This window comes from Alligator mississippiensis, chromosome 16, assembly GCF_030867095.1.
Source record: "Alligator mississippiensis isolate rAllMis1 chromosome 16, rAllMis1, whole genome shotgun sequence".
In the NCBI taxonomy this organism is placed as follows: Eukaryota; Metazoa; Chordata; order Crocodylia; family Alligatoridae; genus Alligator; species Alligator mississippiensis.
This window is the reverse complement of record NC_081839.1, coordinates 28,899,948-28,927,251: the sequence shown is the minus strand read 5'-3', so window position 1 is coordinate 28,927,251 and position 27,304 is coordinate 28,899,948. Positions and strand designations below refer to the sequence as shown.

The 27,304-nt window shown below is 45.1% G+C and overlaps 1 protein-coding gene across 5 annotated transcripts in view; it reads left to right on the top strand.

The window, feature by feature from the left end:
• GRAMD1B (GRAM domain containing 1B) overlaps positions 1 to 27,304 on the top strand; it is a 185,966-nt gene that overhangs the window by 41,574 nt on the left and 117,088 nt on the right. For 2 of the 5 annotated variants that reach the window (XM_019487297.2, XM_019487295.2), the window contains exon 1: positions 9,655 to 10,667. The exons of 1 other annotated variant lie outside the window; for it this stretch is intronic. In XM_019487297.2, the coding sequence (XP_019342842.1) occupies positions 10,306 to 10,667 (362 nt within the window). In that variant the 5' untranslated portion in view covers positions 9,655 to 10,305. Of the gene's footprint in view, positions 1 to 9,654; positions 10,668 to 24,059; positions 24,223 to 27,304 lie in introns of those variants that run through there. 2 more of the 5 variants (XM_019487296.2, XM_019487298.2) reach the window with 2 other exon arrangements.

The window sequence follows — 27,304 nt, the reverse complement described above, 5'->3', positions numbered from 1 at the left end:
TTTTGTAACGAAAGGCAAACAAAAGCAAGCGAGAGTACGGGAATGTTGGTTTTAGCAGTTATGATTGGCACTGGTGTGCTAACCCGGGGGACAGATAAAACAGATAGAGCACAGCCCAGGCGCTGCTAGCACAAGCTTCCCCGCCGTGTGCCTCAGCCCTGACCATGACGGAGTGCCTCCATAAAATCATTGACCTTGCTTCGCTGAGCCTTTCCATGAGACCACTGGTGAGAAACATGGAGGGGGCTTTTGGGAAGTGGACTTTTGGCCACTGGAAAACGAAAGGAGACTGTAGCATTCATCTGTTTCACAAAGACGCCTATTGGAAACAAGGAGTAGCCGTTTCTAGGCACTATCAGTACCGAGTGAGAGAGACTCAGTGAGGTTTCCAATTTGCAACTACTGGTAAAGGGCCTGTTACAATTCACTGATGTGCCTGATCCCACTGAGTCTAGTCAAGCCATTAAGGGTGGGCGTTGCTAGCATCTGTCCTGAATACAGTATAGAGGTACTTTTAAATTGCTTTTCTCCTTCCTCTGCAGCCCCAGCAGAAAGGCAACTCAGTCCCTTTTTGCCTTAGCACACGATACATCACAGGGATGGCTAGTTTCAGCAAACAAGCTTTAAATGACAATGTCTTGACAAAGGGTGATCTTGGAAAAATAAGAGTATGTAGTAGGAAAGCCTTGTACAGCCGGTGCAAGGCATGCTTCATGGCTATAGCATGAGCTGTATTATGCCCTTATTATAAACACCATGAATGTAGTATGTCCTTTAAGTCTAACGTGTCAAATACATTACACACACACGCACAATTTTTGTTTCCTACATGCAACATGAGTGCTTCACACACACATAGAGTATATACTACATTCAGCATATACATATATATATATATATACATATACATATATATATATATATATATATATATATGCAACATGAGTGCTTCACACACACATAAAGTATGTACTATGTTCAGCATATATGTGTGTGTGTGTGTGTATATATATATATATATATGCAACATGAGTGCTTCACACACATATAAAGTATATACTATGTTCAGCATATATATATATATATATATATATATATATATATGCAACATGAATATATACTATGTTTCATAGTTGGTAGGGTCAGAAGGGACCTGAGGAGATCATCTAGTTCGACCCCCTGCCGTGGCAGGAAAGGATGCTGGGGTCAAACGACCCCGGCCAGATGTTCGTCCAGCCTTTTTTTAAAGACCCCCAGGGTAGGAGCCAGCGCCATTTCTTTTGGAAGTTGGTTCCAGGTCCTAGCCACCCTGACAGTGAAATAGCGCCTCCTGTATATATGTTCAGCATATAACGCGAGTGCTTCACACACACACAGAGTATGTACTATGTTCTTGTTCAGCATGCGGTATGCTATGCGCATCACCATTACATTGCTGGCGTGCTCTGTTCTACATGCATGAATCCAACAGGTATGAGTTTCATAGCACAGACTTATTCCTTGAAGAGTGCACAGACATTTGGGCGGGTTAGATGCATGCAGTGGGGAAGTTTGTTATAGGTGTACATGCTGCATGTATGTGGACCATGCACTGGGGAAAGAGGCTCTCCTTGCTGCAGGCATGTATTTCTGCAAGAGCAAGTGTAGGATCATAAGTGTGAATGACAAAAACCAGCCAGAGCCGATATTTTTCACTTGTTCATGAAGCATTTCCCAAATAGCCCCATTCGGAGGCAGATCATGAAGAGAAATGACACTTTTCCTCAGGCGTTTATCTAATTTAGGAAATAGGCTCTAACAGCCTTGCTGCTGAGGCTGTGGATAATGGAGAGATGATGGACAGGACCGGTATTTATGAAGCAATTTCTATACACTTATTCTAAATGAATTTACCCATTGTAGGAAAGAACCTTCGGCGTCTTTCTGTAGCTGTGGCTCCTGGGAGTCCAGAGCTAGTTTTAGAGGTTTCCACCCTCCCTTGGGCAGGGCGAAGCTGTGAGTAATTGTGCTCTTTCGGCAATTTTTGCACCAGACTCAGCAATGCTCCTCTGGCCGCTTCTCGAGGAGGCGAAAGAGAGCATTTGGGGCAAGAGGGTTTGATGTTTGGGAGCATTGGCCAACTGCTAACCGATTAGGATAAGGAAGAAACCTTCACAGGGGAGCAGGGCAGGGAGGCAAAGGGCAGTGGGGAAGGAGGGAAGAGGGGAAGGCCATCCCAGAACTGCACCGGTAGTTTCCTGTGCTGCTTCCCGAAGCATGTGAGACTTGCCATGGTGAGAGACAAGACGCTGAGCTAGGCAGAGCTCTGGTCTGCTGAAGTCTGGCAATTCCCATGTTCCTGTTTGAGCTGATTGGAAAACTGAAACTTTTCATGGAAATGTGTCGGGTTACAGAAACTTTCATCAGGAAGTTTGCTCAGGGCCAGGATGGGATTTCTGCCCAATGCAGCAGGGCAAGAGAGAGAATCCAAAGCCCCGATACTCCGTATATATACAGCTTTACCAGGTGGGGTGAGTTTATTGTGCCTGAATGAGATCCCAGTGTTCGAATAAAGTTAAGGGATGCGCAAACCAGTAAGGATAGCTATGAGCACGGGGCATAACTTTTCAGGTAACTGAGGGCAAAGCAGCCCCCTATGGTGCTGTCAGGACCCTTACAAATATGCCTTGGGGTCCCTCCTGGAGCTGGTGTGTGTTTTTCTTCATGTGCGGAGCTGGCTTAAATGCAACAGACTTTACTGACCTGAGTTAGTGAAGCAGATATTTTGGCTGAATAGGAAAGAATGTGCTGTTCAAAGACCTTTTGTACTTGCAAGCTGGTTCCCCGTGATTAATTGTATGTGCTGTGAGCTGTGACCCATTATGAAAGTGCTCTACAGGTAAAGGAAATCCAGGGAGAGTCGCTCCTGCTTATTGCATGTGATTGGTAAAAAACTAACACAAGTCCCTAAGGAAACACTGTGGGAAGGCTGCCTTGCCAGATTGCAGAAGCATGCCATGAGGGATCTTAGGGCGAGGGATGCTTTATGTTATGTTTACAGGGTCTACAAAGGCCTGGCCTTTGCATGCAGTTTGTGGCACTTTTCAGCTCCGTCCCACCAGTGAAACCCAGAGGAAATGGTGAACATACCCATTTTGACCTGGGGTCCATCTGGTGTAGGTGGGAGAAGGGTTGGATCCCATGCATGTGAGATACACCGAGAAGCATAGTTATGCCTAAGGCTGTACAAACACCTAAGCAGAAGCAGCCCAATTTGCAAGGTGCTCCAAAAACTAAATCAGTCGCAGAAAACAGCTTAGACTTGCACGGGGAGGCTCTTAGATGCCCAGGGTTTGAGGTCTGCTGTCATCTACATGATGGATTGCTATTAGAAAGTGATGAGATTACAGTGGTCACATGAATGAGACCAGGTGGCCTCATTTTTGTGCCTGATGACCTTTGAAATGCTCAACTATCCCATTTCATTTGGACAAAGCTTGTTCCAAAGAGCTTACCGTAAAAGGAACGGATTATGTCACTACAACAACAGGACACAAAACCAAGAACAACATGAAGAACGTTCTGTTTGAATTGAATGATGAATGAAAACAGTCAGGGCATTTTTGATTCGTACGGAAGGACTTTGAGGTTGTTATGATGCACAAGGTCAAGAGTCAAGTGTGTTCAGCTAATCACAATGTGCAAAAATCCTTCCCATCCCACAGCTTTCCATGACTTAAGAGCTGTTTATTTTATCTAGAGGGCTACAAATATGCAAACTCCTGTTAGGTATCGTCGACTAGAGTAGGTTATAACTCACATCTCAGAAGAAAGCGTCGCTGGCATTCAGCTTGCTTTCACCACTTCATGGGCCAACATTGGGAAAACCATGCAATAAGCATTCCCTGAGTTTTATATTTTGGGATCAGTTTTAAGGCATTGGAAGAAAGATGTTTAAGCCCATGGTTGCTTGTTTCTGGCTTGTTTCTTTAGCACTTTCAGTGTTTGAGTTTTGGTGCTGGAAGTGGAATACTATTGACCTTGAACATGGATGCAAGTTCTGGGGTGAGAATATGAGCTTTCAGCCTGTGGCCCTGGTTTCAGAATCACTTGGGCTTGTGCAGTACTTCGAATGCCCATCTCCTGTGGACATTTACACCCCCTGGAAGCATTATACTTATGTTCCAGTTCTAAAGCCAATGCCTATCTGACCTTGTACAGCGCAGACACTCGTAATGTTGCTTTCGAGCTAGACACGTGTTGAGTTATGTGTTTCCGAGAGACAGTACAACAGAGCGGTGTCAGAGAATAAAGGCTAATTCATTTGCAAGGCATTCGTGGGACATAATGCTGGAGGCATTGATCATACCTCAATGCTGTGCTTAGATCACAGTCTGTGGCATCCTGAAATAAGGCATAATAACTTTATCTAATGAGGGCTGCTGCGGCAAAGTGGCACTTGCCTACTATCCCGTTATTGACCTGATTGATTCTTATTGACTTATAAGACAGACCCATTGAAATCTTCAGCCAGACAAAGGGCAGCTTATTTATAAAGTCCAATTTGGGCAATTTGTACTGAAAGCTGCTTTCTTACTGGCTGGAGACATAATTGAATGTGTGTTTATTAGCTTTGATCAGGGACTAATGAAAACCCACCCTACTGTCTGAACATGTGGTAGAGATTACATTTGTTATAACATTTGCCGGTATTCCTTTCCATCCTTGCTTCGTGGTGTTGGTTTGGGATGAGATTTCACATCAGATTTAGCCCAATCCAGAGAGGTGCTACTTTTCTGAAGTTCTCATGACCAATGCAAGATGTCTCAGGATCAGGCCGTGTCAAAAGCAGTGGGATAAATGCGGTCGCAAGCAAGACGGAGCGGGGATATAGGGGCGGCAGATATATTTCCATCGTGCTTTGTGACACACTAAGAATTTCAGCCTGTGACTGGTATTTCTCACCCCACGGCCTGTGAAGTTTGTGGAGTCTGTCTCATAACACAGGCTCTGGGTTACGGAGAATAACACATGTGGGTGTCCAGTATCCTATAACCAAAATAAAACGGGCTCTGTGCTCAAGTGGGAGCAACTGTTGTTTGCTACTAAGTGCTTTAAAGGGGTAGAGCATATCTTTTTATGGGAATGAAAGCAAGCAAGAATGGGCAGCTCATAACAACCCACCAAGAATTGCTTACTTGCAATTATTACTTACAATTATTACTTGCAATTATTGCTTAATTGCCTTTTTCATTATAATCAGTGTAGCATTTGGGTGCTTCATATTTATTAAGGAATTTACCTTTCATCATCCTTCATGTTTCACAGGGGAAGAGTTTTATGGCATGAGACAAGAATTGGACTTGTCCAGGGATTACTTGCCAGATGAGGCAGCCTCCTGTGTCATTTAGAGGGCAGGAAGTAGCATTCTCCCATTTTTTTCCAAGTGAGGAAATTGAGGCACAGAAACAATGTGTGGCTTGCCCAAGGTGACCCTGGTTATCTGCTGCAGAATGGGGACCAGAACCTCCATCTCCTGAATCAGGACCTGTGTCTGTGTGCACAGGAAATCAGATCCCAAATGCTAACTGTAGGTGAAAATAAAGGTACTACTCGGTTCAGTAGATGGAAGGAGTTCAAAAGCTTCATTTTTAAAGAAGTATTTTAAGGCTGAAAGCTGTTGCTGGCCTTTTGTACAGAAGAAGGAGCCTACTGGGATCCTGATAAGTGCAAAATATTTTTGAATGAATTTTCTATTACTTTTTATTTCACATGCACAACCGTGCTGTGCAAGTCCACATCGAAAACCGCCTGGTGCGTGGTGGGAGGCTGAATTTTGGATTTCAAATATGTTCTGGCAAGAATGAATTTTTTGGCTGAGGCAGGACAGGATTGCCAGGCGGGTGTGAAAACTGCAGGTTTTGAGGTGTGTGCACAGGAGGGGACTGTTCAACAAGCTAAACTTTTTAGCAACTTGGTGGGGAGGTAAAAGATGGGCTTGACCTGAAAACTATGACTAGTCTCCTTGTCTTAACCAAACGATTTCCCAAAGTACAGAAAGAACAGATCTTCTGAACAGGAAGGGTTTGCTAAGCTTCTGAACTGGTTTGGGGAGTTCTGTGTATTTGCAAACTGAGTCTGAATCCACAGACTATTTTTTCTTGTATTTTATGTCCGTGTCTTTCTGCTTTCCTCCCTTAGCAAGAATGTTTGTTTAGGAGAAGTGGAAGACATAGCCTGCACACACCGGCCAGAAGGACCTCAGTAAAATTTTTTCATCTTCCCTCTTTGCTTCTGTTACTCTAGTTTCTCTTAAGCATGTTGCCAAACCCTGGAGTGTTTGAGCAGGAGTTAGGCCAAGAAATGGTTCAACCTTAGCCAAAGTGAATGCACTTTGTCCCAGTATTGATGCCGGTCTGCAGAAAAAAATAATCCAGCCCCATGTTCTGGTTGGTAGTTAAGGATCTCAGAGCTGTGCTGTACTGCTCTGCACTACACCAAATAGAAACAGTGAATCCTCTCTGGTGTCAGGCAACACTCCCGACGTAACCCATCACTGACCAGGGAGCAAGCACCGTCGAGGTAGTCTCTTCAGGGAGCAATATCTTCTTGCCTTGTGTTTTGCACAGCAAGAATTTCAGCTCGTGGCTGGTACAAGTCCATGCCGCGGATGCAGCAGTTTGAACTGCCTGTCTTGTTACGTAACCTCTACTTTTCAGAGAGCATCAAACAGGTGTCCAGTGTCGTCCGTCCAAAATAAAAATGACTGGGAAGCTTTGAACATAAAAGTGATGCTTAGCAATCAGTGAAAAGCTTAGCGTTAAAAGGAGGAGGACCTCAGTAAAGTTTTTTCATCTTCCCTCTTTGCTTCTGTTACCCCAGTTTCTCTTAAGCATGGTGCAAACCCTGGAGTGTTTGAGCAGGAGTTAGGCCAAAAAATGGTTCATCCTTAACCAAAGTGAATGCACTTTGTCCCGGTATTGATGCCAGTCTGCAGAAAAAAATAATCCAGCCCCATGTTCCGGTTGGTAGTTAAGGATCTCAGAGCTGTATATATAGTCCACCGGTCATACCTCCCTGGCAAGGAGATTCTCCTGGCCTGAAGTGAGGAGAGTTGTGTTCAAGGAATCTTTGTCACACGGCGAAGGATCCGGTATCATGTTTAGAGAGATTTTTGGGGGGGGGAGAGAACCAGGTGTTGTGCCAGGACAAATCTTGCTAGTCACTCGGAGAGAGCTGCAGGCTGATCTGAATCCTTGCGGCGAGGGGGGAGCTGCTTCTCTGCCTGTGCAGACGCATGAAGGGGGCATTCTTCCTGCCCGAAGAAATAATAAGCAGTCATTTCCAGCTGATCATATAATTGCCCTGAGCGCTGGTAGCCCAAGTCTCTTGCTGATTAATTAGATAACGTTTGTGCAGTGTTTAGAAAGTGTAAAGTGCTCAGTACAATTTGTTGTTGAAGTGGGAGAGTATAAGAGGGGTGGAAATGAAGCAGTTTCCACCCCTGGACTTTTTTGACCCAGGCTTCCTGTCCCTAAGGCAATACCCAAAGAAGAGACCCTTGTACATCTCTCAAAAGATTCCCTCGGGAATCTGACCTATTGATACATAGAGCAAAAGCCTGTTAAGGATGGCTGCCGAACAGCATGCTCATTTGCACACTGCAGCACATAAGAAGTAAGCACAGAGGGATCTGGAGCTTAGGCCAAAAGCAAAATTTTGGGGATTAAATTCTCATGCATGTCCCCCCACCCACCCCAGTTCCTTGCTGAATTAAGCCCTATGAAATAAGACAATACAGACTTCAGCTGAGCTGCAGGCCTCGCTTGCAAACAGCACCCTTGGGTCTGTATTGCAAGCTTTCGGTTTCAAGATATTTTAGTAGGTCCAGGATAAATTTTCTGCGAGTCAACAGATGACCAAGAACACATTACACAGGTGGGTGCTGAATGCAAGGTGACTTTCTGGGAGTTATTACAGCAGGTCGCTGCACTTCTCGGGTAGCTCTTGGTTCAGGTTTCTCGGTTTTCCTGGAAGAAAAAGTGAAAGTATCAGTTAATCTGTGTAAGAAGCTGTAGTGTGCGGCTGCTTGTGCCAGGAAGGAAACAACAAACCTTTGAATCTCTTGTTTACTCTGGAAGCCCAAATGTTTTTCTTATTTGAAATAGCTGGTTTTATGGTATTTTTTGAGACGTGGGTGTTCATGGAAGGCCTTTTGAGTGTGTAGGTGTGAGTGTGTGTGTAAGTTAGATCCCATGGATAAATACAGAATTCACATAAACTCCAAGTCTAACTCTCAACCATCAGAAGGAGCAATGACTAAAAGAAGACCGTGTATTGTAAGAAAGTAATGTCAAGGTACCAGCCCATAGGTCTGAGCGGCTTTTTAGCACCAGCAAACATCCTTCTTTCCCTTCCCCTGCTTCCCACACTCCCACTAACACACATCTTCCTCTTACAAGTGCCTGCACTCACTGGTCCCATAAATGGTCTCACTTGTTGCATCTTAACAGATTCAAGCAAACCTCAAGTTGTAAAATCCAGATCCAGAAATCAAAGATCTTTGCCTGCCAGATCCAGTCCTGGGTGTCTCCAGGCCTGTGGTTTCCCATCCCACTGGATGGGACCAGTCAGGTGATGTGAATGCAGTCCATATTCCAGCCCAGTGACAAGTTTTTGCTGTCAAGTGAAACCTGTACTTTATTTGAAACCACAATTATTTTGAAATCCGCTGTGCTTGAATTTTTCAAAAACGTGTAAGAAAGCTCCAGAGAAACCCGCTGTCTCATTCTGGCCTGGATGTGGCACTTGACCCGGAGCGAACGTTTCCAACGTTTCGCATCCCTCAAAATACTGACAAACACTTTGTTGTAAGTTGAACCAAAAAATGACAATTATTGTATGATTTGGTTTGCTGGAACTGTTCGCATCTCTGCGATCTGAAGCGCAACCACAGCTGAGTCTACCGAGTTTACGATTTTCACGCGATGCCGTGGCTTAGTCCAGCCTTGCTCAAAACCCTTTGGGGCAAAACCTCGATGAGCTGAATGGGGAACTGGACTGCCACGGCGCATCTTGCTTTCATTGCTGACGTTTTGGGAAGCTCTCCCATCTGCCCATCTCACCCCCAGGTGCGTAACCCTCGGTAGATACCTCCCTCTCCGCTCAGGGCAGTCCGTGCCCGGGAATCGTCCGTGTGTCTTAGGGCTTGCTCTCACTGTTCGGCCTGTCCTGCATGTCTGATTGTCTCTGTGTGGTGTCTTTGTTGGTTCCAAAACCTGAGACCATGTATCGCGGTGTGTCATTTTGGAAGCAGCCTCTCTTTTGTCAGCTCTCGCTGACACACAGCCCCAGCTAAATAAGCCAGCCGGCCCTCGGGTTCAGTGCCACCTGCTGCTGCTGCTGCTGCCACCTTTCTACTGCTCTTCTCACCCTCCCCTCTCCTCCCTTCTGCCTGTGCTTTTGAAAGAGGCAAGTATAAAAATATTGATCACACAATAAGGTTGGCACTCCTGGTCGGCTCCTTCCCCTCCCTCTGCTGGGTGGGACGTCCAAGCAGGAAGGTGGGACATGGGGGAGCCTGGCCAATCAGCTTGTATGAAAAGTTATTTTCCTCTCTTTATCCATTTTCACGAGCCTGATTTGCAGCCACAGCGTATTTGGTAATACAGACCCCGTCCCTTGGGACCGAGAGTGCGGTTACACTTGCAGCAGCTGCCTGTGCATGTCTGATCGGCTACAGAAAGCGAACACCCTCCTCCTCCTCCTCCGCCTCTGCTGCGGACTCCTGATTTTATCTACTGTCATTGCTTCCTCCCTCTCTTTCTCTCTCTCTGACCTCCTCACAGCTCCACGCCGCTCCCCGCTTGCTCGGTCTCTCCAGAAGATGCACAGCTGAGTTTTCCAGCCCAGCTCCAGGAGACTTTTCCCTGAGGCAACCTTAGGCAAAGAGGAGAGAAAGCACTGGCAGTGGAATGAAAAAAGCCAAACGCGAGCCCAGCCGTCGCCAGCAACCCCTCGCTCTGATGCTAAGCTTGCTGCCCTGAGAGACCAGGCAGGGGAGAGAAGTTGTTTCTCAGAGAGAAAGGGGCCAGGGAAACAAAGAAAAACTTGAAACTAGCTTTGCTCGTGGCATGTCCAGGGCCTGAATCCCCTGCCCGTTAAATGAAAGCACTTGAGGAGTCAAGTTTTCTGACTTGAGGGGAAAGGAAACATGCTGAGCTGGGTAAGGGAGGAGAGGGGCAAGCTGTAGCTGTGCGGTGTGGTTTGCACTAAGGTCAGGCAGAGTCAGCCTGGGGGTGGGAGCGGAAGGAGAAAGGGGATCTAATGCCAGCTGCCAATATGACAGAGACCCTCCAGCTCCCGGCGCTGCAAGTCCCAGAGCAGCAGGTGGTGGAGTGCGGCCGTGCCTGGTCCAGTTCGTCCACCCCCACCCTGCGCCGGAGGCGCCTCAAGATGAGGCGGATGAAGAACGTGCAGGAGCAGAGCCTGGAGGCTGGCAGGTATCAGGATTCGCCCTCCCCCAGCAAAGAGTTTCTGCAGCTTCCCTCCATCGAAATCACCCCCTCGAGCGACGAGGACACCCCCTGGTCCAACTGCTCGACACCCAGCGCCTCCCCACGCCGCAAGCGCTTCCTGCTCCGGAAGTGGCTGCGCGTAAGAGAGAAGAAGGAAACCAGTGAGAGCAGGTAGGTCACTGGCCAAACCTCCTTCCCCCCCACAGCCAAGAAGAGTCTGCCAAGGACAAGGCGGTAAGGCCCGCTCAGAGCTGTAGAGCGGCCCACCACGTGCCAGGGCTTTGTCTGCATCTGATGACTGGGCTGTGTGGAGCGGTTCATTAAATGGTTGATGCCTCCATGCTACGAAGCGCGGTCCATTGGCTCCAAGAGTAGACTCTTGCTTTGAGATCCAGAGGTCTTGGGGTCCATCCTATTTCATGACTAGTCTCATACTGGTCATAAACTTAGTGCTAGTGAAAAGAGCGGGGATCGGTGGCTGTCAAGACCGAAGTCCTGCTGGTGTCCATAAGAAGTGGCAATAACAGGGTGATTTTCCAGACTGCCTTTCTTTGTGCCTGAGGCCTGGCCTCTTGCAGAGGGTGCGTGGGGAGTGGCTTCTCTAGTAGGATCACCAAGGCAGGTTCATGTGATGCAGGGCTCTCTCCTTTGGGAACTGGAGGTAGCTGAACTGGCTCAAACGGTGAGGAGGGTGGAGTAAGAAGTGTATTGGCCTTGTGGCTAATGCACAGGATTAAACACTGGGACATCACTTAGTTTCTCTTTGTGCTTTGGTCCCTTCATGTGAAGAATGAAGGTAAACCCTAATTATTCACAAAGAACTCTTGAGGCTTGTCTGCTCTGCAGGAAAGTTAGTGCCCAGTAAATTAGGGTGTGAATTCACATGCACTATCCATTCCCCTGTAGTGTGTTTCTGTATGGCATAAGGTAGTGCCACACGGAGCATCCCTCAGCTACCGATGTGCTAATCAATCCTGGCACAACACAGCAGCCGGTTAATACAGCTTTACTGCTTCCAGTTCCAGAGCCGACACACAGAGCTAGCTCAGGGTATGGCACTGCCTTATGTCATACAGACAAACCCTTAGGCAACACTAGGTGGAAGGTAGTATATACCATTTTCACACTGCATCCATCTCTCAGGTGTGCACAGCCCTTCGACACCACCTGTGTGTCCCCACGGAGGGCTAGCATGGTGTAGCTAAGATGCTGTCAACTCACACCCTGCCTAACTGCGCACTAACCCCCACATGCAGGCAAGCCTTGAGCTCCGCCTGTTGTATGCACTACGGGAATGCAAATATTGTGAGACTGAACAGTGTCTCCTGATCTGGGCTTGATTCAAACTGCTGACAAAGAAATGACAGTTCTCCTTTGGGAAAGCTTCCTCACCCGCTGTAACAGGCATGCAAACACCAGCCAACTGGGGGTGTCGGGTGGTTTTTCTTTTGACTGTAGCACGAGAGTTGAAGTTGCTGTTGCTGTAAGGATTTATGAGGCTTTTGCCCGCACGCATTCTTCCATTTATTACTTTGGGTTGCAGCCCAAAAAGAGATTTTTTTATCCCGGCTAAGAGAAGGTCCCTGAAATCCATCACAGCCTCTTCTATTCATCCAGGTGCATGGGATATTAGTTTTGGTATAAAATAACACCATCACATTTAATTCAGTAGCCCTGTACATTAGGAAATGACCCAGGAAGGGGAAAGCTGGGGGAGGGTGTGAGGTTCTTCTATGCAATATGTGAGTGTTTTGCACATGAATAAGGATGGTGAGTTGTTTTTCACTGGGACTGTGAAAAAGGGGAAGTTACATGTTTGACTACTGATAAGGACGCTGGCTTCCAACGGAAGCTGGCGTTTTGTAGACTTAGCCCATAACAGGCTGGGCATTAGCGCTGACGCCACCTGCACAGAAGTGGCCAAAGGTTTCTATCAAAGCAGGTGTTGATTAGAAAATAGCAGGGGTTTCTTTCTGACAAAATAGAATTTTTCCATAAAAAATGGCTCATTTTGTTTAAAAGCAAGAACCCTGCAACCCAATGGGTTTTCTGGGGTTTTCTTATTTTTCAGTAAAACTCTGTAAACATTTTAAGAAAGCGAGTTCCTTCTATTTTAAGGTTTTTCATTGGGTGGGTGGGAGAACAACTTTCTGAGCAGTTCTGTTGTTTGCCTCAGCTCTACAGGTGCATATTCCAAATAAACCACAAATAAAAGAAGAACAAACCCAGTAGAGCATAAGATGAGCCCTTCCTGCTCCACCCCTCCTTGGCAGGCTCTCCTGCTGGCAGCTGTGCAGTTCCAGTGGCCTGATAGTCGGTATAGCCATCGTGCCATCTCTTGGAGACTTTAAAACCACCCCGGTCTTTTTGTAGCTCTTCCCTGAGGTTCATTTTTCTTTTACGAACTCACAGGACAGCTTAGGAAGGATTCTGCAGGGAGGAAGTCCTGTGGATGAATGCATTTTTCTAGGCATTTTAGGAATGACCTTACAATGGCTTCCCTTGAAGAAAGTAATCATCCTGGGAAAACAACCCCTGGCACTGTAAATACTCATTTTCACATAGCTATCATACATCAAGTAATGGTTTAGGCTACAGGTAGAGACAGCCTAGAAAACATAGGAAGAGTAATGTGCGGTTGTGTGTCTGATTACAGAGTTTAGATCTGAAGTGGAGTTGGTGGCTTTTTCAGCTGCAGAGCTTCAGTTTGGGCCTCTATGCGGGAGAGGGAGAGTAGAAAGAGAGAGACTGTATTTGGGGGGAGAACGCATTGTGCGTGTGTCACGGCGAGTCCCTCAGGAAGACTGTGATCTCCCTGAGGTCCCTCGCACCGTGTCAAGGCTGGCCCAAGGTACCCTCTTATTCTTGCCCGCCACGTCTTGCTGGTAAATATAATAGGGAAGCTACGTTACTCCTCCTTGGGCATGGCTACTCGGGACCTCTGTCCCTGCGGTTTTCCTGGACCCTTCTGGTCACCCCGTATGATGGGTGCTACTCTGGCACCCTAGCCTTATGGGCTATGCGTGGCTCCTACCAGCCCCTTATACCTCGCCCCAAGCCTCGCAGTTTGGACAGACGTTGTCCAGTCAAAATACACACCCGCTTTCTCGGGTCCTCCTCTGTAATCTAGCCCGCTCTAGGGCCTTCTCCGTCTGTCTCTATTGTAGTGCCCCTTCCTGGGCTCTCACTGGGCCCACTCCGGGCTCTCTCTAATACAGCGCCCCTCACTGGGACTCTTAGTAACACCGCCCCTCTCTTGGGACTCTTGAGGCCCACTCTGGGCCTTCTCTAAAATAACCTAGTCCACTTTGGGACGTCCTCTCGAGCCACCGGTCTTTTAGGCCCACCACACTGCTAACCTCTCGTTTGCCGGGCGCACTGTGCTGCTATCCCCTTTTCCTGGGGACCACCGCAGCACCGCCCTTCTATGGGGCGCTGTGCTGCTAACCCCTTTCGTCTGGGTCCACCGCAGCACCCTGCCCCTGTCCTGGGTTTTCCGTAGTGCTAGCCTGTTACCGGGCTTGCTACGCCCGTCCTGGGCTTCTCAATCTCGCCCCTCTTGGGCCTCGCAATGGTCCCCCTTCTTTGGGACATTCCAGGCCCCCGCTGGGCTCCTTAATAATACCGCCCTCTGTTTGGGGCTATCTATGTCCACCCTGGGCTTCCTACTAAAATTGCCCCTCTCTCTGGGACTTGCTGTGCCCACACTGGGCTCTTTAAATGCCCTTCTCTGGGCTAGGGTCTACACACCCCGTAAGTCGCACCCCTACTGGCATCAGGGTCCTCACACTCCTGTGAGCCCCCCCATGAGTACCGCACCCCCACTGGCGCTAGGGCCCCACCCCTCTGGGGTCCCTATGAGGCCTCCTCCAACCCCTATAGCCTCACCCAAGCCACCGGTGTAATACAAACACTGAAGCAAACACCAGCCTCCTGGCTATAACCAAAACACAAGGCACTGGGCCCTAACACCATAAGCCTCCTGTCTGTAATTTAATATCATTGCTCCAGCTTCTGGAGCTCTTGCGAGCTATACTTGCTGTTAGGCTTTTCCTTGCATCCTAACTGCAGGAGCCCCTGCCCCTCTGACTGCTGGCAGGTGGCCTTGGCTCTAGGCTTTATAGGAGCCAGGCCCTGCCCCCTCAGGATCAGCTGACTCTCATTAGTTGCTCTGGCAACCTGCAGCTGTGCTCATTATCTCTGCTAAGGCTTTTCCCCAGCCATCCTCCCCTCTCTAGGAGCAGGGCAGCAAGGTGCGGGGTGATAGCATGCGATATTTCCATGGTAGTGCTGATATAACTTTCTGCACATTAGCCCTCCTGTGCATATTTTTTCACTGTCCTTGGCTATGGTTTTGAAATAGTGACTGGAAAAAAGCTAAAGGAGTTCCTGGATTAGGTGGCATTAGCATACCAAGGCCAGCATGGCACCTCCTCTTCTCATACGTGACAGGCTCCAAATCTACCTTTCTGCAATGGAAAATATATCAAGTTTTTCCAATGAGATCCCTCCCTTTTCAGCCCAGAGGACAACGGTAATTATTCTCCTGCCCCTTTCTGCTTAGCCTGCTAGCTGAGACAAGGCAGAGAGTGGAGTTTTAGAGGTCAGCAGGAAGAGGAGAAACAGAGAGGCCATTGCCGGGAGTTGGTCCTGGAGTACCTGGGGGAGCTAGTGAAGGCTGCTCCCCAGGATAGCACCACTGTGTGATGCACCTGCCTGCGGCATGTACTGTATTCCCGGAGGAGCAATGGGAGAGGGCTGGCCACCTCAGAAACAATCTTCATCCTCATCCATCCTCTTCCAGTTAACTGTACCTCCAGAGGCCACATCTGCACTTTTGGGTGCATCAACTTCACAGCATGCCCTGCCCACCCTGCCCTGCTACTACTTGCACTTACAAAATGCAGAAGTTCAGTGAAAACTGTACTGGGGATGCCCACTCCCCACACAAACCCACTTTCCCCAGCAGGTTTTAGAGCAGCTTCAAAGGGAAGACTTCAGTGTGGCTTCACCATCCTCTTCTAGGTTTGTGGCAGGCAGTGGGGGCGTTGTTGGGCACGTGCTCTTCTGGCAGTGGCAGCAACGCAGCCTGGATGCACCCGGGGAGCACTGGCTCTGCCAGAACGGGATGTGTCCTGTCAATATTACACGAGGATGCGGTTGTCCATGAGAGTCACATCACTTAATGCTTGGTTCATACATTTTAAGATCAGCAAAGACTATCAGGATCCTCAAATCTGATTCCTGAGTAACAGAGGCCAGATACTTTGTCAATCGTAATTGCTTTGTCAAGCTCAACAGGAACATGATTTTAGCCCACCTTGATTTAAAGACTTAAAGTGAAAGAAAACCTTCACCCTACCTTGATAAGTCATAATAGTGAACTGCCCTTGCTGTAAAATAGTCATGCCTTGTTTCTTACTAGAACTTGTACAGCTTTTGCTAACTGAAAAGCTGTCACACTGCAGCGCCGAGTGCATTTTTAAGACTCTGGTAGACCTGACTGTCAGCTGAGCGTGCATCACACCAACAGACATAATTTTCGGGACTTGGGTAGGGTTGGTTTCAACCTCAGAAATGTTGCCCAAGCACAATAGCTCAAACCACTCATTCTTTCTGAAGACCTATCTTTTCCTGAGTATGAATTGCCTGCCATTTCGCTCAAGCTCCTAGTTAGTTTAGTACAATCATAAGGGAACAGGGCAGCCAAAGAGATGGTGAATTAAGAGTCTTGTTTGCACAAGACACTCATGCTGGCTCAAGATCCATATAGGTTAGGCATTAACAAAACCCATAGTGAATGTAAGTTTTTTGTTCTGTTTGTACAGCCCCCAGCACAAAGGGGTCCTGCTGCATGCTTGAAAATCTTACGTGTGGCTGCACCACATAAATAATAAATAGAAGAACATCCTTCATCAGGCTGAGAAAACAATTCCTAGCTTTCATCCCTCAGTGTGCCATGGTTGCTATTTCATCTTCGGAGTAAGAGGCCCATGGTATGGAAAAGCAAAGTATTATTATCATGGCAGAACGGTGGCAGCCATAACCACATCCCTCACAGGCAGGCAAATGCAATCTGTTGTATGGCACTATGCCTGTGATGAGCATGCATTATTTATGCAGCAAACCTGATAGCATGTCTCTCTTAATGTATTATTTATTTCTTAAAAAGCATTTTCATAATTTCTGGGAGCATGTGCAGATTATTAAGGAATACTGAAAAAAAATGATGAACCAAGGCCCGTCCAAAATAAAGGAAGAACTTCTGTTCCTTCCTGCCTCTGTCAAAAAACCCCTTCAGAAATAACAAGTGTGCCCTTTTACATACACAAGCAATGTCAAAAACAGAGAGTAAATAGCTGGTTACTGTTCCCGGCCTCGGGAATCAACAGACCTGAGCTCTGATATGAGTACCTTATATGTGATGTCTGTAAATGATTAATAGATAAGGTACTAATTGATGGTACTTAAGAGTCTCTAATGCATCCTTGATTCAATAGGATTGATATACAGCAGATGGTTGTTTGCAGGTGTCTACCTGCTTTTAACGTTATAAGCTGAAGATGAAGGCCCACCAGTGAAAATTCACTGACCCCTGGACCCTTACATTTCTTAAGTAGCAAGAGCTGTATTGTATAGGTGAGCTCTGCTGCCAAGACAGCACAGGCTGGGGAGAGCAGGGTCTCTTTGCTAGCTAGATACAAGCCTACATAACAGCTTTTATCGATTCAATCCATACCCTTTTGTGGCACAAGGTGAAGCAGCTTTGCAACTCCAGTGCAATACCTGTTTTCCACACCATCAAGCTTCTGAGCGACAATTAGTTATCAATGGAAAGCCAGAGAATGAATATTACACTAATTTTCTCCTACGCCATGGAAAAATCTGGTGGTGGTGGGGGGAAATGGTCTTATTGCGGAAAAGCTTTCATTAAAATCTGTGACTGCTTTTGCCTGTGTAAGGGCTGAGCCACAGGAGGAGAGGAGACAGGGAGGAAGTAAAGACCTGTATACCAAAGAGCTCTGCACAGGGCAAATGCTTTTGTATTCTGACTGCCAGGGAAACTCTGGCTTTGTACGTCCGTGTAGTGAGATATAACGACTTCTGGAAACAACAGCTAAATGTGAGAAATGAAACTTAACTCCTAACCTAAATTTGGTTAGAAAAGAATCTCTAGAATAAAGCCTCGATCCATAGCAGGTTACCTTTGCGGTCCTGCATTTCTGAGAAGTACCTAAATGAGCAATTCCTTGCAACTAGCAAGCTCACAAGTGCCTCTCGCTTTGAATGAATATTTGCATTTCCTGGTTAAGCCGCACAAAGTGCGGGGGCGGAAGCTTTCCATTGGAAGGGTGTACACGAGTTGGAAATGAAAAGGCACCTCTTCTTCTAAGCACCTGCACAAAGTGGGCACTTGTGCGTCTAGGGCAGCCCATGTGATTTTTTTCAGGCTGGAATAGCCGTACGGATTTCCTTTCTTCGGTATCCTGTTTTTAGCAGTGGTCGGTCACCTGATGCTTCCGGAAGGGCAAATTTTAGGCATGAGTCACATCTTGCACTTTTTAATTTAGATAGGATATCTGCAGAAGCTCCTTTTTCATCACATGTCCAACCACTTCATTGAATCCTGATGAGTGCATTCCTCCTGACTTGCCCCTTTTAGCTTTGTTATTAAAAAGTTCTGTTGCTGCGTAAAATCTGAATGGTGAGCCAATGCCATGCTGATTGGATTCGGGGATGAGCTAGAATAAGCCCTCTGAAGTATCGCTGTTATCCAGACTTCCTTGTAGCTACAGACTACGGCTGGGGATTTTCTTATATGCAATCCTCCTTGCAAGCCTTTCTGTTCCTGGCTGGGATGGACAGATCATAAGCAAAACATTTCAGTGAAATAGTGACACTTCCCCACCTCACCTGCCCTTATTCTGGCTGAGTTGAAAGTAGAAATGTGTAAGTGGCTGAGGAAATGAAAGACAGCATAGGAGAGAGAGAGTAATTTTTGAATCTGAAAACAGTTTGGGTTCGGTTGCGTTTGACCTTTCAGTGAAGCTGGTTGAATATTTAATAAATAAGGGGTGCATATTTCTAATGAAAGGCATGAAATGCAGTTCACTCTGATTCCTGCAATTAGATGATTTGTTGTACGTTAGCACTTGGATGAATGCCAGCGTTTCTGAATCTCAACAGTTGTGGTTGTTTGGCAAGCGTCTTACTATATTTGTGCCATTATTTGTTGTTCCTTAGTTTAAATGTTTGTCTTCCAATATTCACAGGACTTAGGCTGCCCAGCTACACGACAGAAGAAAAGTGAAAGCGAGCAGTTTGCAAACAGCTAGAGTCTGAGTGTTGCTCATCCCACCTAGTCAGCAAATACTTGCCAAAGGGACCATCTACATCTTGTGCGGCGCAGAATCCTGAGCCCATAGCTGGCATTTTAACAATTCATCATCATCATTATGTTCATCATCACGATTGTCCTCAAGTTAGTTACGTTTTTATTATGAAGACATTTGCTGAACGTGTGGATGGAAGGGGCTGGGCTGACAGCTGTGCAGAGGGATGCTCTCTCTCTTTTTGGAAAAGGAATGCAATTTCATATTTCCCAACCCTTGCTGGGGTCATCTGACCCCAGCGGTCTTTCCTGCCCAAGCGCAGGGGGGCTGGATCTGATGATCCCTTGAGGTCCCTTCCAACCCCTAACATCTATGAACCCTATTTCCCAACCTTTCTGGGCCTGTGATCCCACTGCTAGGGTGAGTTCAGCTCTTTCCTAACAATTTCTCCGGGTCTCGTGACCCTGCTTGGGGTCACAACCCCTTCTTTGGGAATCGCTGTCTTTATGTATAAGGAGAAAGCTCATTCTGCCACTGATTCACTCCATCACCTCTGTGCTTAGAGTGGCCAGCAAGGTTACCAGTCGGTGCTAACTGCTCCGGTAGCTTTTATGACTTGAGCAGCTTGCCACTAGGGAACGGGCTGATGCAGCTGTCAGAAACCTCTGTTATCACTAGTAATGGGATTTGTTTTTAAACATTCCTGTTTTGCTCATGTAGCAGACTGAGTTGGTAGAACAAATGAGATCTCGGACAGGCAGTGCTTGTTCTAGTCTTAGAAATAGTTACACAAGCTGTAGCTAGTACGAGATCTAAACTCACTTTTTCTTTCACACCCTGTCCTGTTACTCCTCTGCCTTTTGGGCAAGAAATGTGCTTCAAGCAGGAGACGCTATCAGGTGGTTAGAGGTTTGTAGGGTCAGAAAGCCTGATTCACTTTGGGAGCTCTGGCAAGTCACTGAGCCGTCACTTTGTCATTTCTAAAGAAGGATATCAGCAACTTGTGCCTACCTTGGGAAATTGCTGGCCAGAAAGGAGAGGGTGTTGTAAAGCCTTACAGATCCCCATGGTAACATTTTGCTGCCTGCCCGCCATCACCATGGATCCTGGTTTTGTCTGCTTTTTCTGGTTTAAAAAAACCCCAAGCCCACATTTTTCCATGATGAAAATGAAACACCACCAATATACATTTATAAATGTTTCATTTAAATCCCAGATTTCATTGACGTGATTTAAATGAAATCCTTTAAACCCTGCATTTAAATCAGGGGACAAATGTGGATTTGGGGTTACTTTTTTTAAACTGAAAATCTGGAGATTTATTAAAATCAGAGCAAAACAGGATCCCTGGTTATCACAGTGCAGCCATGTGGTTCACTGGATGTGGATGTTCCTTTTTCTTGTAAGAAAGTGTTACATTAACTTGCTGATTTTTGCCACGAGGGTTCCTGTTTCCCCTGAGAGTTTTGCAGTTGTGCGCTGGTGGTGGGGGAATGCTGATAGCTGCAGGAAAGCCGTGCCTTCAGGTGCTTCCCCTTTTGCTTTGCTGCCTGACTGCCCCAGGGCTATCAAGGGAAAACCCTTCTTGCTGAGCGAGGCGATTGCAGGTGCACTTTGGGTTCTCATTATCCTTTGGAGTTCAGGTCAGCAAGTTGTGCTTATTTTCCCCCCACGGTGACAGTCTTCTGACCATTCTCAATGGGGCCTTCCTTTTAGGATTCATACTTCTGATGGCAGGACTTTCAATTTGCCCAGACTCACAAATTATTCGTGGTAATTTGGGACCAGGGCAGGGTTCTTTCTGCCGACGGGGATCTCATGGCACAATTTTGGGAATGATCAGCAAGCTCTCAGGGCCAAGACAAACACAGAGATTGTTTTCAGACCAGGTGTTACATCTCCTCGAAGGGAAAGACTCCTGCAAAGTCACTATCCCGGAGAAATGCCCAGGGCTTCCAATTTTTTGTGAGATTAGCATGCAGGGTGATGCCGTCCAGATCATCAGAGCAAGACGGAGATTGTCATTGCAACATTTTACATGAGAAATACTTTTTTTGGCAAAATGGATTTTGTCCAACTGAATTTTGTGTTTCCATTAGAAAAAAAGTGGGGATTTTACCAACCTCTGCACAAAATTGAAGAAAGCTATTGACAACAATTACAACATTTTCCTTTTTGAGAGACAAGGATTTGTGTGTGTGTGTGTGCATGTGATATCTTTTATTGGACCAACCGCATGCTTGGGATATGAGCTTTTTTCTTTTGAAAATGTTATTTTCTTTTGAAAATTTTTTCCTGGCAAGTTCAACAGTAATCATGATTATTAGTAGTAAATGTGTTTGTTCCTGTATTTTTGGTAGTGGTGCTCAAGATAGGCTAATTCTTTTGGATTTTAAGTAGGGGTAGTCGCTGTCCTGTTGAACGCAGGCTCCAAAAACAGAACAAAAATCCTGGAGTGGGTTGAATGGCATAAACAGATAAATAAAATGATAATTATAAAACATTGGGATGCTGATTTAAATTCATTGAGTCATGGGATTGCATTATCCATTACCTGCACCACTTTATTAGTGTAGCAGTTAAGTGTAGGCAAAAAAAATCTCTCATAAGCTTTGGCATTTTCTTTCAGAAATCATTACCAAAGTTGTGTCATTTATAGCAGAGATGTGTTTAATTGATTGTTGAGTGAATGCTCCTCTGTTAAAAAAGCTTGTTATGTGGGTAGGCTGTCAGACACCCAAAACCATCTCATGGGAGGAAAAATTAAACAACCTGAATGCTAAATATTAGATGGACTTAGAAACGAGAAGCATCTCTCTATGAAACTCTTTGGTAACTTGTTCTGGAAAACAGTGAGGTTTGCAATAATCCAGTGTTTTCTGAATCATTTACTAGCCAGTCTCATTAATAGATTATATCTTCTTCAGTATTGCCCTTTCTTCCTTCATGATTAGCCATCTACCATAGGGAAGCACACTCTGAATAAAAGCCTTTGAGTTTACATCCACAATATTCAGTAACAGTATGGTACGTTCTCTTGCTTCTCCACGTTGGTTGAAAATCACATCTAGGGTTGAAGGGAAAGTAGTTTTGTATCTGGATCATTTATCAGATACTGTTATCCACAGATCTGAAAGCTAGAAAATCCCACAGAAGTTATATGATCCATTTATTGTTAGCGGTGAAAAATGTTTGTGTGTTTGTAACTGAATCGCCATAAGAAATTGCACTTTCTATAAACTCCATCTATCCTGCATGCCTACTAGGTGTTGTTTAAGAAAATAAAATAACACATAGATGATGCGAGAATAACGTATGTGTGTCTATGTTTAAATGCTTCAGTGTAGTGGAAGGGTGTATTCTGAAGCAATTCATTTTTCAGAAGAAAACTTGAAGTAACATATACATATACATACATACACATATATACATACATACATACACACACACACACACACACACACACACATATATATATATATATATATATATATACACACATACACATATACAGACATCTTGCCATGCATATCCAAACCTATATATATATAGGTTTGGATATGCATGGCAAAAATGTTCTTTGACCAGTAGTTGAAGATGTAATGGGAAAGTAAAATATTAGATATTCTTGCCTTTAGGTTTTAGGGGGTCAATGTGACAGATTTGCTTGGTATATCCCCAATCTGAGCCAGATTGTATTAAACTGGGTGTCAAAAAATTATAGAAGTCTGACCACAAGTATATGATAGGTGTATGTCAGGGCCGAGCACTTCTAAAATATGGTCCAAAGTGCATTAGTTGGAACTGATTAAAACCTAAGATGGTAATGGGAAATCTCAGAATAGAAGAATAAAAAAAAAATGTACAGGAAGATAAGAATAGTTCAAACACAGCCTATTATCCTCCATATTCTCAAGCCAAATGTATGAGACAAGTCTTTAAAATATTCAGCAAAGGTTTGAACAGGAAAAGACTGCAAAAAAAAAGGGCTTTGTGAGCATTTTCTGGGCTGAAACTAGCTTATATATTTTAGTAGCTGCCATCTCTTGTTGTTCATTTTCCATAAATATCGGTGGAAGGATTTTTTTTGTGCATAAGCACATGAGGCTGTCTCAAGTTACTTGTGCAAATATGAATTTGTGCAGTTGTTCACAGTGAAACATTTTAGTCTAAGTTCAGCTGTCCCGGTGACTTATTCCAGCCCTTGTCTTATTTTTAAGAGTTTCCCAGGGAATTGGAGAACAGCAGATACCATGTGGCTAGCTTAGCAATCGCACAGCACAAATAGTGGAAACTGGAAGCAATAGTGGCAGCGAATAGTCTGAAAACATCCTGTGCTGAAACCATATTTTTCCATTAAACAGTGGATGAATAATTTAAAATGCTTCATTTTCAACTGAGAGATAAATTAGTGAGGAGCGTGATGCACTGTTATCACAAACCTGAGACCCATATACACGCCGAGACAGATAAAGACGTGGTAATACTGGTGGAGATGGGAATGGCACTGAGGCTTTATTGACGCAACAAACTGTAGTCATATTTGCAGAGGTGATAATGGCAATGATTATAGACAGAAAAATTGTCTTGGGAGGTTGCAGAAATGAGAAAGAGAATATTGGTCACGTGGTAGTCATACTAGGTCATAGTGGTGCTGAAAAAGGTCAGATGATAATGGTGAGAAATTAATTCAGTAAGGTGGAGGGTAATGGTGCATCAAGAATGGGGCGCTAGGAGAAATAACACTTTGAAGGCAGGATTTTTTAGGAATCTGGGTAGGGAGCTGTTTTCTTTCCCATGGCTTGTAAGGAACTACTTTTGGAGGAATGTAGCAATAATATCCACCGCTAGAAACCTGTCTCTTGTTCAGCTTCATTTTAACTTAAGGAAACCTTAAGGCCAGGGGGAAATTAGCATTATTTACAGCCAGGATCTAAGAGCAGTCCTTCCCAAAAGTCTCCAGAAAATCTGATCTTTCAGTCGGTGAGAAAAACATGTCCTATATTACTCAGGCTATAAATGCAAAATCTTGCGTGCAACCCTTGCACCTAAACTGCTGAGTTAGCTTTAGGCAATAAAGTCACTTGTCTGGCATTGTCTCAGGTAACAGGCAAGGGGGGGAATAGACACCTCACAGATTTAATATTTAAATAACCTGGTTAATTTGTATTTGAGCTCTCCGGCAATTTCTGATGTCTGAAATAAGGATTGGAGCTCAAGAATTGACTGTGACCTCACGATAAGGCCTGTTGTGGATGTGGCAAGTCACTCGCAAGCATTACCAGTGAAATACAGACACATTTGTCTTGTCAGCCCTACCCGCCACTTCACTTGCGCATCTCAAAGGGACCCTATCTGAGTTTCTCCCGAGCACCATTAAGCTTTGGGATGAGGTAAGAACTCTGTTGTTTGGTTGCTTTTGCTGATTTCCTAAATTGTATTATTTTCCAATCAGCTTCAGTTCACTTTGGGATCTTGGGAGGCAAAAAAAAAATCACACAATCACTTAAAGAAAGACTGTTGTTGTCTTTACCTCTGGTCAGTTTAAAGTGTGATCAAAAGGTATGATCGGTAACCTTCAGGAGGTTTAATAACTGCATTTTCTGATTTGCAACATGCTTTTTCTCTCCTTAGTTGCTGTGTGCAAGGTCCACCCAATTGAGGGAAATCGGCAATACTTATATGAAGAGTGCTGTTGAATGCCTAAAGCAAAGAAGCTAGAAAAGCACAGAGTTTTTCGTTTCTGATTTCTTTCAGTTCTAGCAGGCTTAAGAAGCACGGAGAAAACAGTTGCAGTGTTCCTTTAAATGTTTAAACAGCTTTATTAGGAGAACTTTGTCCAGAAGTCCAGAAGCCGGTTAGGGATGGGTGCGTGAACATTAAAAGGTTTAATGTTCAGTTTGGCTCAGCCTTCAGAAGTTAGGCATTCTTATGAGACTGACCCGTTCTTCCTGTGCTGCTCCTCGGAAATGAAATCCTTTGGGAAGGAAGCAGGCCAGGTTCTTTGGGGAGAGGTGATCTCTTTTATTAGACCAACTGAGTAGGTGGAAAAAAGTTCTTTGCAAACTTTCGGGTGCAGTCACCCTTCTTCAGGCATAGGGCGAACTGTTTTGTAGTATTTGATACTTCTGTCTGTAGTCCCGTCTGAAGCCACCAAGTGTAAGAAAAGCAGCTGCAAAGTCTGAAGAACATTTTAGAAAAAGTTATTCAAAAAAAAAAGAAAGTTGTCTTTGAATTGGAGGCAGAAGTTGGTTTTGGTTTCTCTGTCCAAACTGGTTCATGTGGCCAGTTTCAGAAGCAGTACATGGGAGAAAGACATGTGATGTAGAGCGATGTCTTAGCGACCCCTTAGGTCACTGCAGAATTTGTCACCCTCACATTGTCCTTTCCCTCAAATGCTGTTTGCACAAAGGAGAAAAGGCAAAATCTTTGCATGAGGAGACAAAAGACTTGTTTGCCCTTTTCCTGAAAGGCTGTTTTGGCAGAGTGCCTAGGCGTGTCATGGATCTCTTGTACCAAGCTGCTCTTATCCAGCCGATAATGAAGAAACAAGCAAGATAGTAATAGTGGAATTCAAGGGTTTTTTCTTTAATTAGATCATGGTTCAGACGTATACTTTAAAAACCTATTGACAGGTATCTGTAGCTATCACTTCATGCTTTTTGTGTGAAGGAGCCCCCATATTATTAAGTGCATAATTTTTAATGTTGTTAGCTAATTTTGGAAGGTGTTCACTCTCCACTGCAACAACAAAAAGATTACAAAGAGAGAGAGCGATGGCCGGTGTAGGGTATGCCCAAGGCTGCAGAGAAGTTCCCAATTGGAAAGGCTTTGTCAGGTGAGACCTCGGGTCCAAGTGCTGAAGTGTGTGGTTGCTTAAGAAGTTGGAGAAAATATATTTCCTTACCTACAAAAACACAGTGAAGTTATTTTAATCCCACAGTTCTCAGAAAAGAGTGAGTTTTCATTTATTTAATTGTTTTCATTAATGCTTTGATGGAAGATGTTTATCAAAATGTTATGATTTTGAATGTTTCTTTTGCCCGGTTTGGGTAGATGGGCGAAGTTTTTTCCTATTTCACTTTTTTTCCATCTTGTGGTTGAGAAAAGTAGAGAGGTGGAAGATAAAGGAAGGAAAGAAAGAAAAACAATGAACTGAAAACCCCCTCAGCTGTTTCTCAGTTTCATAGGAAACCAAACTAAAAAAAAAAAAAAAAAAATCATCTTTTTTTTTTTCCAAAAAAAAATCTTTTATTTTATTAAAACAGGACACCTTTAATAAGGAAGGATTATACCAGAGATGTGACATGTTTACCTGGCAAGATGTGGACATGGTCCTTGAAATGGGAGCCTAGTGGTAGAATCATTTGGGAAGGCACTTTCTCTCTATCAGGAGCGTGCAGAGAAGTTCACTTCTGGATCGGGAGGACGAAGCTGCCCGGGAGTCACTGGTTTATACTCTAGTTTTGCTGATGGCATGTTATTAAGTGGCTGAAGCACCTGGCTTGGAAATGGATGCACTTCCTGGCTTGGGTTACCCTATGTATCATCATTTCAGCCATCTGCAGCACTTAGACAGTGACAGCAGTAAACTTCTGGATTTCTTTAGGGCCCTGCTCTATTGATCTTTACCATTTTTCAGTGACTTCAATAACTTGAGAGCAGAGCTGTCAAAAATGGTCTTTATTTAATTGATTTGTTTCTATATGGCAGCTTCTATATGCGACTTGGGAACAGTCACACATGTTACATTTATTACAGGCTCGGATCCCACGGTGTTGATTGTGGAATACAAACCTAGATGGGTGGAAGTAATGATAACTCAGTAATTTCAGAAGCCTACTGACAATGCACAGTGCAGGTAGAGTGGGAGGCAGAGATGGGTTTTCAGGGGGCTGAAAACTGAAGACTGTGAGGAAGCATTGTAGAGATGGAGAGAGGCATGGAGTTGATTTTGGGTAGCAGGCACAATCAAGAAGGCAGCTGCGGTACAGTAGGTGAGCTTGTGTGAGCGGCTGGCCTGGGAGTCTCGGGTAGGTGAATGTGAGGTGGGCACAAGGAGAGGCAAGGTCTTACAGAATAGCTGGTTGCAGCATCTCCCTGGGGAGTTTTAAATACAAAGGCAGCAATTTTGAACTGGATCCCTAAATGAATGGCGATATATTCTCACCCATCTCTCCCTCTCTCTGTGTTCCTCGACTTGGTCTACGCTGCAGCGAGACATCTGAGTGCAGTGGATGTAGCATACTTAGTCTTGCTTAGTAGCACTGAAGCTGGAAAAGCTTGTAGTCACCTGTGTAAGCCCTGAGCATCCCAGACATACAAAGAACTAGAACCCTTGGTTCCAAAATGATACCTTTTATTAGACCAACTGGAAAATGGCATTCCTTTTCTGCAAGCTTTCGGGATCAAAGTCCCTTTGTCAGGCTCTGGGAAAACTGTAGCTGGTACAAGATGGTAAAAAGTCCCCATAGG